Raw genomic sequence first — 11,366 nt, forward strand, 5'->3', positions numbered from 1 at the left:
AAGTAGCGTGTGGTTCTTGCAGTTTGGCAGTCGGTGGTGTGATGACACCTGTGAACGGCAGGTGACAGCAGAGAGCGTCGGTACTGGAGAAATACACCCTCGCTGAAGAAGACGTTCCTGCCCCGCCTCCTCCGGCTCCTCGCGGTGCATGATGGTCAGGTAACCGGTGGTGGTGATATCCCTGTTCGCTGCTCTACTCCCGATTTCAGCTGCCGTTGCATCTCCGGTTCTCCTGTAATGGTGAAGAGACGAAGCGGCGGCAGCAGCAGCAGCGGCGGCGGCTGAGCTTCACTCACAGGTAGCTGTCGTCCCCCCGCAGACCCCCCTTCTGTCCTGTTTGACAGAGACGAGCTAACAAGCTTGTCCGGCTGAGCCGCTAGCGTTAGCGAGCCTACGTGTAACACCGCTGCACTCGCTCAGCTGTAACAACAACATTAGCTTTAGCGCTAGCTTTCAGCGCAGGGCCGTGGTTGTTTTGCACTTTTCTGAGCTCTGTCACCGACACCCGCGATCGTACCCGCGTCTGTTTTGGTTGTCGTGCGGCGTTGCCTTCACGTCCGGCCCTGGTGCATTCAAAAGTCCGAACCGTTAGAAGCAACGATTACACCGGAGCTAGGCTAGGCTAGGCTAAAGCTAGCTGGCTAGCGTCTGACAGCAATCAGCGATTATGTGATTTCAGATTAAATATGAACTGAGACGGAAGGCTGGCATGCATGTGGACATGTATGTGGTCACTTGAAAACATTTATAGCTGCATATTTCTGCGTTTAAACAACTTATTCCGATTATTTTAGGTCTGTTTTAGCTGTCATTTATAATGTCTGCTGTCATTGAGATAAATAGTTTATCAAGTAATACAACTGCTCGTCGTCAGTCTGATAAAATGGCATGCGTAATATAACGAGAGCTGCAACTAACGATTGCTTTCATAATGAATCTGTTGGTCATTTTCTTGATTTATAGAATACTTATTCGGTTCGTGAAATGTCAGCAAATGATGATTCTTTCAAATGTCTTGTTTTGTGACCATAATCCAGTTAAAGACACAGTCCATATAAAAAAATACTTTCACTTCTGGTTTGATCTGCAGCAGAAAATAAACTTCCTGTACTCGCTTATCTGAAAACAGATCAATGTCTGTTGAAGTATTGAAGTCATACCAACCGCTCACTTACTGATTTATACTCCATATAAATGAAATCTATGTTTCTGTAAGGCCAGGTGACATGGCTTATAAATAATGTATGTGTAATCTATATCCTGATAAAGCTGCACACAGGTTGTTTCTCTGGTTGTTTTCTGTTGTGAGTGAGAGCGACAATACAATACACTGTAAATACAAAAATTACATATAATGTACTGTTTATGGCCTGTGTTACATGATCTTTAAATACACTTATTACCTTTCTGTTCAGATAATACATGGTTTATTTCTTTAAAGGATAATTACGTATGATATTGATTATAAATGTGGTCAAATTCTATTCTATTTTTCTAGAATTTAAAGATAAAGAAGTGTTATTTAGTAAGATTTTAAAGTTTAATTTTGGCGATTCCATGTATTTTTTTATTTATTTAATATTTAAAAAATAAATGTGTGCGTTTTTTAGCTGGCCTCATAGGAGGCGAGTCCCAATGCCATGGCTTCCAGCCACAGCTCCTCCCTAGTGCCTCGTGGTGGAGGCCGAGATGGGATCTATCACAAGGAGCAGGATCCCTTGGCCCCTCGGCGCCGGCCTGTCCGCTCCCTGCCTGACGTCTGCCCCAAAGAGCCCACAGGTGAGACTGTCATTGTTTTGATCAATAATTTAGTCCACTAAACATTGGAGTATAGTGAACAGTTGAGTTTGTAAGAATTTCACCCTCTCACACCAAAGTCCATTGAGAAAATCAGTGATTTTAACATCACAGCACACAGGAGTTCAAATGTCTTATTTAGTCACTTCTGTGTTTGAAATCCTTCATTGAGATTTACCTCAGTGATGTAAAGTGTCCACATGAGTAGACCAGCACCTCCTGTGTTCCTGCGAGATAAAATCACTGATTTTCTCTATGGACTTTGGTGTGGGAGAGTGAGTGGTTTACAAACTTCACTTTCCTGTTAGTCTATCTGTTTTTGTTCTTAGAAACTGGAGGTCACAAAAATATAAAATATTAATTGAAAAGTTTATTGTTTGTATTGTTTCATTTGTGTTGTTTATATAAATATATATTTTTTATTGAAAATGCACAACGAACACTGGGTTTGTCATTCTCACAACCTCGTCATTGATGGTGTGTGGTCGCACAGGTGGGGGGCGGGGCTTGTGCGACGGCCCATCTGTGGTGGCGGAGCACGACCGATGGACGGTGTACAGCTCGAAGGTCAACCTCCCCGCCGCGCTGAATGACCCCCGGCTCGCGAAGAGGGAGTCGGACTTCTTCACCAAAACGTGGGGGCTGGACTTCGCGGAGACGGAGGTGATGCCGTCGTTCTACCTGCCCAACATTGGCAGGGAGCACTTTGCAGCGTACCTGCAGGAGACGGCTCAGGTAAGAAAAACGACAAACAAACGGCCACTCCCACTGACCCACACCACGTAAAAGTACCGCACTAGAATGTGAACAATGACACTCACTGTTTACACAAAACATGGAGTGAATAAATGATAGGGACCAGAAAAGAAAATTGTGGCAGAAGATAAGAACAGGTGGAATCGGAGTCTAAATACTCTTTGTTTTATTGCATGTACAAATAAAATAGATATGAGCATTTTTACTACATAAAAACTAATTTTACCACGTGAAAAGAAAATAATGAGCATTTTTCTTAAAAAAAATTAAGTAAATACATACAGTATATTCGAAAAATAACATGTCAGTTACGTTACGATCCTCCTGTCAGTCTTTAGCTCCGTATTTGTTAGCTGCAGTGAAGGTCGATTACTGAAAAATGATCATGAGTGGCAGCCCCCATTGTGACTCGCGGTTATTTACGTTAATCGGATAATCGCGTCACCTCGGGCGCGATTTAGACTCAGGAGATTCAGGAGACACACGATCATGATCTATGTCACGTGTCACCTGACCTCGACTCGGCGTGGGTGTGTCAGGAATCCTGTCTGAGCTGTTTTGCCACCCTTTGTGTTCTCTTTTGTTTTTGATCCACTCAATTGTTTAAAGATTAGATTCACCCACGCAAACGTCCAACAGTTTACTTCCCAGGCTTCAAACAACAGTGTGTTTTGATAAGATAATATCATTCGAAAAAGGATTGCCTGTCTTGTCTGTCAAAGACCACTGTAACTCACCACAAAGACACAAAAACCAGTCGCTAGTGAAACGGATTAGTGGCTGTTTTTACAAGCCGTGAAATACTTTCTGTCGGCTGCTTCTGCTCCGATTATTTCCTCCTCCAGTTTTTACAGTGACGTCTCAAAGACGGCGACAACAATAAAAGAGGAGGCACACGTTTGTCTCAGGTTCTTTAGCCTCAGCTTTGGCGCCACCCTCAGGTCATTTTCCAGTCGTAGAGTTTGTGTCCTGAAAACAGTACGAGATAAAGGTTTTCTTTAAATTATTACAGAAACGTGAGAAGAGAACGCAATGTCCCCAAAATGAACCAATGAAAAAAGAATCCGTTCATTCATTTGATATCTGTATATATCACCAAACATGTCAATGTTTCTTATTTCCAGGTTTGAGAAACACTGATCAACATCTTTCAACATTTATTCACAATTTGACAGATTAGTCGATGATGAAAATAATCAATTTTTCTTAAAGTGACTGCTGTGATGTCAGACTGCACTGAAAGATGTCGTCTTTTTCTCAACTAAATTCTGAATCTTTTTGCCCGTCTTTCCGTTCATTTTCAGAGGGAAAAAATCCATGAACGCTGCAAAAGCATTTGTCCCAACAAGGACGACCTGGACGCTATCTCCAGTATCACCACCAACCACGGTATCAATTATTAACCTGCTGCTGCACTACTGTCTCTGTACTGTGTTCAAGTGATGACACACCCTCTCACACATGAATGCACAATATTGTCGGCACCATATCCGCAGATATCGGCTACCAAATGTATTGTCAGATCTGCCCATATGACTACTGACTACAACAGTAGGCTAAAAAGGCTTCTCCTTCCTCGACGTCTACGCTGGCTCCCCCAACGACACATTTTATTTTTAAGTTTATTTATTTTGCTCAATGAAGGTTAATTTATATCTACATCTGCTGCGATGATGTGTTCATTTCACTACAGAAGAGACTAAATGAGCAGGAAAAAACGAATGTACTGTGTATCGGTTATCGGCCTAAGCACTCCTGAAATATCAGCATGTCACATATCGGCAAAAAATCCGGTATCAGAGTCTGATTTTTCTGCACCGTTCACTGTTTTTGTTTTTCTGTGACATACAGTAAAGGTCAACAGGAAACTCATTCAAAATGCACCTGCTTATAGAGAGATACAGCGCCACCTGTAGAGACGGAGTCACATGCACACAGCCAATAAATTGATTTTCTCAACCCGGCAAAAGTCTGATTGTCTGTCTCAGTCCAACTACGACCTCAGCTCGATGAAACTGTGCATGTAGAGCTCGTATTGATCATAACGTTAGATATTTATAATGATATTTATGACGCTGACTGATGTTAGTTTTTTACCGCTTGTTTCCCAAACAGAAAAGTCCAGAGCTGAGCTGGAACAAGTCCCAAAGGTAACACATCTACTCGACTTTATTCTGTTTCTACTGGAGAACATTTGAAAGTATGAATGCCCATGCTTGACTGAGATCATGTGTCATTTTTAATAAAAAATCAACAGAATATTTATGAAAATAAGAACTTTGTTCTGTGTGTTTTGAATTTTTCCCCAGATCTTCATGAAGCCGGACTTTGCTCTGGATGATCCGATCACCTTCAGCGCCGTCCTGCCCTGGTCGCACTTCAGCAGCTCCGGAGGGAAAAGCAGCCGCGACGTGGCATCGTCCAAACTTCTGCAGGAGAAGGTGGAAAACCTCGCGAAACACCGCGCGTCACATGCTCCGATCACAACGCCCTGAACCGTGGCTCATGTTTCAGACCCCGAAAAACATTTTTTGTCACAATTATCTTTAACAACTCGTCCACATTTGTACACATTTTTTACACAATACGTAAAACATGTGTAATACATGTAACTAATATTATGAATAACATTATTCTACTCACTAAACTTTAAATGTTGGAAAAGGTATACACATCACAAACAGATTTTACTTGAGTAAGAAATGCTAAAAAAAAGACACATTGCTAATTTTACGAAAACAAATTAGTAATATTACAAAAACAAGTTACCAACTTCAAAATCATGTCACTGTAATTACTATTGTTTGATAATTTTACTAAAAACAAGTTACTAGCGTCAAAAAACGTAACTGTAATTACTACTGTTTGATCAGTTTACCGAAAAACACATTTTTAACGTGAAAAAAGCGCCACTGTAATCAGTAATACTTGCAAATTTGACTAGAAAAACATTATTTTTGCATCACGAATAGGACACATGTTGGCTAGCTACACTATTTTGAAGTATTAATAGTTTCCCTATTCCCAAATATGTAAACGAAACAAATTCCTTTTGTCAGAGTCCTTTTTATCGCGTTGCGTGATAAAATTCTATATTGTCACTTATGTTGTCGTCATTTTCGGTGTCTCCATGGTTACAGCTGAGTCATTACCTGGACGTGGTGGAGGTCAGCATCGCCCGGCAGATCTCCCTGCGCTCCGACGCCTTCTTCCACGCCATGTCGTCGCAGCATGAGCTGCAGGACCAGCTGCAGGAGACGCAGCGCGCCGTCGCCGTCCTGCGGGGACGCACCGCCGCCATAGACCGCGTCATGTGCCAGGGGCCGCTGCGTGCCCTGCGCACCGCGCTGACGCGCAACAACTGCGTGAAGCTGCACAACAAGCTGAAGCTGATGGCGGCGGTGCACCAGACGCAGCCCACGGTGCAGCTGCTGCTCTCCACCTCCGAGTTTGTCGGAGCGCTGGAGCTCATCGCCACCACCAAGGAGGTGCTGCAGCAGGAGCTGCAGGGAATCCACAGCTTCAGGTGAGAACAAAGTTTGTTTAAATGTTTTAAGACCACAAAAACAATGTTACTAACATTCGGAACTAACGCTACCATAATTACTAATTTTACAAAAGACAAAGTGCTAATTTTACAAAAAACAAGTCGCTAATGTCACAAAAAAACATAATTAATTATGAATGTTTGCTAATTTTACGAATAAATATTTACTGAAAGAATTACTATTATTACAAAGACATTATAAGTGTCATTAAAACATGTTGCTAACATCAGGAACAAACATGACAAAAAAAGTGCTAATTTTACCAAAAGCAACTTCTATCGTCATAAAACCGTCACTGTAATTACTAATTTTTGTCATTTTTTCTCGCCAAAATGGACGCCAAAATTCTAAATGGCAGATTTGGTGGAAATCAATTTTGCTTAAGTGAACCTTTATGTCCCTCAGACATCTGGGCTCTCAGCTGTGTGAGCTGGAGAAGCTGATCGACAAGATGATGGTGGAGGACTTTAGCATGTACGCCCGCAGTGACCTGAGCCGCAGCCTGAGGGACGAGCCACTGGTCCTGGAGAAGGTCTGGACACACACACACACAGTCGAGTCACTTTATGTCTCACAAATATTAAAATGTCCCTAAAAGGTTATTCCTTTGACAAAAATCAACCTGAACATCCACAGGTAGACAAGTGAAATCAGAAAGTTAGCTGCAGACGTCTCAAACCCGTGGCACATGGGCCTTATGTGGCCCACCACTTGTATTCTGAAGTTCTGTCTGTCTGATTTTGTTATTTATAGGTTCATTCTACATTATAACCAGGAAAACAGGCTAGTTTTTTGTCCTTTTTTTTAACTGGATACAGTGTTTTCATACGTGACCTTCACTGACATCAGGAAAAAGCACAAACATGTGTAAAATAAAATAAAATGAAATTTTATTCATCAATTTTTACTGATTGACACAGATGGAGTCATGTGTCCTTGTGTTATCATGTTGCGCAATATTTAACAGATGCTGCTGTGTCCATCACAGGTGCATAAACCAAACGCTGTTTCCCAGAAGGTGACACACACACACACATACACACCTGTGAAAAATCACATTATATTGATTGATGAAATCATATCTGGTGCAGAAATCGATCTCCGTCATTGGAATTGTGATCATTGGGTGTTTATTTTAATGTGCATGTCGTGCCAGGTGGGTGGTTTTAGCTGCCTTAGATTACTGTTCTGTGTGTGTTTGTGATCCATATTTACTCTTTTTTTGGTTTTGTCTGATTTAATCCAATAATCAATGATGAACAAATTGATTATGGAGCCTTTGACGTAAAGTGATTCCCTGTGTTGGTGTCTTCAAATTGGACTTTTGACATCATATTTACAAATGGTTCTTTTTTATGTTTAAGGCACTGCCCACATGGACATGAGTCCGATTAAGATTAGATTGTAATTGTATCTGCGTTTTATCCACATGGAAACCCAGTTTTTGGGAGCACAGATTTGCAATTTTTAAAAAGAAAAATTATTTAAAATCTTAAAACGCCACCCTTGCATTCTTTCAACGTAAAAGTGGTATTTGAAAGTGAAAACCAAATCCTGGAATTGTCAAAATGAATGTCTGTATCTGTTTGTCCATGTGCAAACATAGCCCTGGAGTTTTCAAATTAGAAGTCTCCAGGATTCTGTTCATCCACACTGAAACACAACCTTGTAGTTTTCAAATTAAAGGGGACATATTATGCAAAATCTACTTGTATACTTATATTTGGGACTCTGGAGGCCCTACCAGTCGCCAAAATGTGGAAAAAGAATACACAGTCCTTTTTTCGTGGTCCCCCTTAGTGTAAGTATAGGCGATAAAACACTCGATGTTGAATTCCCTGCGCTTATGACGGCAGCATTTCACCACGAATGTTACCACCCCACCAGTAAGTTTACTTCGAGAGCTCCACCTTAGCTCCACCTTGTCCATATAAAATGCGTGAGTGCAGGCGAGGGAGGAAGAGCGGTATTATGTCAACGTGGAGGGACAAGTGTGGTCTTCGTGGCACAGTGGAGCACAGTGTTTTACACAAACTTCCAGCTTTATTATTTATTATGATCTTTTTTTCTTGCAAAATTTGGCAGCCATGCAGGGGGCGCTCACAGCACAGTGAGCACTTTCATACCTCCTGACGTCACACCTCAAAAAACCTGAACTGTCCCATTAAAATTGAGGAGTTTGACTCAGTAGGTTCTCTCTGTCTGTCTGTCTCTCCCTCCCTCTCTCTGTCTGTCACTTTCTGTTTCTCTCTCTCTCTCTCTCTCTCTCTCCTCTCTCTCTCCCACCTCCCTCCCTCCTCCCTCCTCCCTCCCTCCCTCTGTCTCTCTCGTGTGTTGTAGGAGCGTCTGGAGTCGTTGGTGTTCGGCCTGCTGAGACAGAGGAAGCTGGACTTTCTGGACATTTACAGTGATGAGATGATCTTGGCTGCCAAAGCCATCGTCAGTCAGGTACGACAGCGACTCCACGCGTCAGAGGTTCACCCGATTCCAAACCGATCACCGATCAATAACTCTCTGTGTCTCTGTGTGCTCCCCCGTGTTCAGTGTGTGGCAGAAAGTGTTTTTCACATCGAAGAAATCGACACAGAAGCCGTCACGAAGTGAGTAAAGAGGTGAACAAGTTTGTCAACAGGAAGTAGATTGTCTGCTGTGGAGCGTTTGTTGCTTAGCAACAGAAAGCCACCCCCTGCCACGAGTCGGGAGCAGGGGTTTGTTTTGTCGGCGCGAAAAAGAGGTGAAGCTTTTATGACATAGCCCTGGAGTTTTCAAAATAAAAGATCCCATTTCTATTAGTCCACATGAAAACACAACCCTTTTTGTTCGTCTATTCGAAACAGAACCTGGAGTTTTCAAAATAAAAGTCTCAGTTTCTGTTCATCTGCACTAAAACGAAACCCAGCAGTTTTCAAAATAACACAGGAACACCATGTTTGAGTATTTTTGACGCTAGGTGTAACCATAGCAACGGTGACAATTTTGAAAACTAAAGTGTGTGTGTGTGTGTGTGTGTGTGTGTGTGTGTGTTCTCAGGCTAGCTGAGCAGATGCGTCTGATGACGTTCCCTCAGTGGTTTGAGCTGCTGAAAAACGTCTTTGACAGTTTCCTTCTGTTTCTGCAACGAATCAAGGTGAGTCAGCAACACACACACACACACCTGACCACCATAATAATAAATAACAGTTATTAACATTATTCTCATTCACATCTGTGTTTTAGGCAACTCTGAGCGTGATCAGAAACGTACTTCTGGAAGTTCTTAACTCGAACCAGAAGAACCGGCTCCTGGAGGAGGCGGGTTCAGGTGCTTCAGGCCACCAGTCTTCCCCTGATCCGGCATCCTTGCAGGGTGAGGCGGAGCTGGCGTACCTCACCCATGAAGGTCTGTTCATCAGCGATGCTCTGAGTGAGGCCCAGCAGCAGCAGCAGCAGCAGCAGCAGCAGGTGTTGTTATCCCAGGATCCGAGCTCCAGGATCCAGCAGGGTCCCCGCACCGAGGCGGTCGATTCCGGAACCACAGAGAGCTTCGTCATGTATGAACGATGCATCGCATTTACTGCTTTTAACAACACAAATAATTGATAAAATAACTGAATGGTTTAGTGTTGCTGTGAGCGCCCCCTGCTGTCGAGAACCATTCACAGACTCACAAGATCCAGCTTTCAGCTGTCGCTCAACACACCAGACTCCTTTGTTAAATATTGACATTTCCTTTGCTAAATGTTGGAGATTAACGTTAATGTTTTCAAGGATTTTAAAGTCTTTTTAACTGATCTACATTTTGAACGGTCACTGTGTTTGGGTCCAGGTCTGGTGAACACGTGATGCCGACCGAGACGGAGATGAACCGCGTCATCAGCAGCGCGCAGGAGCTGCTGCACACGGCGTCCGACATCAGCCACGACCGCTGCGTCAAAGTCCTCACGGCCAGAGCCAAGGTACGAGCGTCTCGTCCGAACCTGAACTCCGTCTGAAGAGCGAGAGCGCTATCGTTAAAGTTTGTCTCCGCCTCGTCCAACAGGACGGCTCCCTGGAGCGTCTGAGCTCGGCGGAGTTCGTGTGTCTGTCTCAGGCTGTGGAGGGTTTCGTCAGGGACACGGAGGAGCTGTGCGGCAGGCGCAGCGTCTCCCTGAGGGGGGCGCTGCAGAGCCAGGCCAACCGCTTCGTCCACCGCTTCCACGAGGAACGCAAGACCAAACTCAGGTGAGAAATATATTATATGTCAATACTGAGTGATTATAAATGAGTAGATCATGATAAGTTTTGTTTTCTCATCTCACTCGGTCCTAGTTTTAGGTGCAGGTCAGGTGGTGACAGGTCAAAGGACAAAGACCTCGCACACGTTCACGTTGATACTAAGCCTCAGTTTATGAGACTTTTGATGTCAAAGGTCAACGTGAAAATGTCGCTTTTTTGTTTTGTCTGTCGCTCACTCACAGTCTCCTCCTGGACAACGAGCGCTGGAAGCAGGCGGAGGTTCCCGCCGAGTTTCAGGAGCTTGTCAACTCCATCGCCGACGGCAAAATATCGCTGCCGGAACGCAAAACGCCAGGTATCCGAAAAAATCCCAGAACTGCCGCTTCTTCCGACACCTGCGACATCTCGAAAGACTCGACCTGTAACGTTTTTTATTTATCCCGCAGGTCCAGACGATGATCCGAAGTTCTTTATAAATTAAAAACACATTATGTGATTTTAGGTCTTTGCTCCTCTATGACAGTAAAGTATGAATATTTTTATTTTGGGGACATAACAAGACATTTGAGGATGTTGTCTTGTTTCAGATTTGAAACCCACTGACCAAATTAAGTCAGATTACAGTTTATCGTCAAATTATTTAAAGGGAAATACATAAGGGGGCTCCAGAATATTCTTTTTAATATGTAGGGTTCCTTGGCTGGAACTCAATCAGAGCCTCCGAATCAGATGATGAACAACAAACAAGTGTTATGTGTGCAAAAGCTACTTTATGTGCAATAATCCATTTTACTCTCCTCTTTAGTCTCAGGACACAGTGCAACCGTTTTTCTTGTAAACAATGTAACACTTTAAATATATGGAGAAATGTAAACTCTGTAATAAGATAAAATATACAGAGATTTTAAGAAGAACCTCTGTCTACATCATTTTCAGTCACCATGTCTGCGTGTTCTTGTTTTTGTTACCTATTTGGGACCGTTTACAGGCATAAACATGGACCTTATCAGGACCTGTCGTCCCAATGGAGATCAAAACCTGGTCCTAATACAACAGAACCTAATTTCTGAG

At 43.1% G+C, this 11,366-nt stretch overlaps 1 protein-coding gene across 1 annotated transcript; it reads left to right on the forward strand.

Annotated features, from left to right (window-relative positions):
* The first annotated feature begins 129 nt into the window (after positions 1-129).
* LOC122770940 (vacuolar protein sorting-associated protein 54-like) lies at positions 130-10,776 on the forward strand. The gene is made up of 17 exons (XM_044028174.1): positions 130-298; positions 1,611-1,779; positions 2,291-2,532; positions 3,858-3,942; positions 4,669-4,703; positions 4,863-4,994; positions 5,694-6,079; positions 6,507-6,633; positions 7,090-7,119; positions 8,442-8,549; positions 8,646-8,701; positions 9,132-9,228; positions 9,318-9,631; positions 9,907-10,036; positions 10,120-10,301; positions 10,538-10,650; positions 10,742-10,776. Exons 2-17 carry the CDS (start codon positions 1,641-1,643, stop codon positions 10,774-10,776), a joined length of 2,211 nt encoding a protein of 736 aa, XP_043884109.1. The 5' UTR covers positions 130-298; positions 1,611-1,640.
* The last annotated feature ends 590 nt before the right edge of the window (positions 10,777-11,366 follow it).

This window comes from Solea senegalensis, linkage group LG6 (assembly GCF_019176455.1).
Source record: "Solea senegalensis isolate Sse05_10M linkage group LG6, IFAPA_SoseM_1, whole genome shotgun sequence".
Taxonomy (NCBI): Eukaryota; Metazoa; Chordata; class Actinopteri; order Pleuronectiformes; family Soleidae; genus Solea; species Solea senegalensis.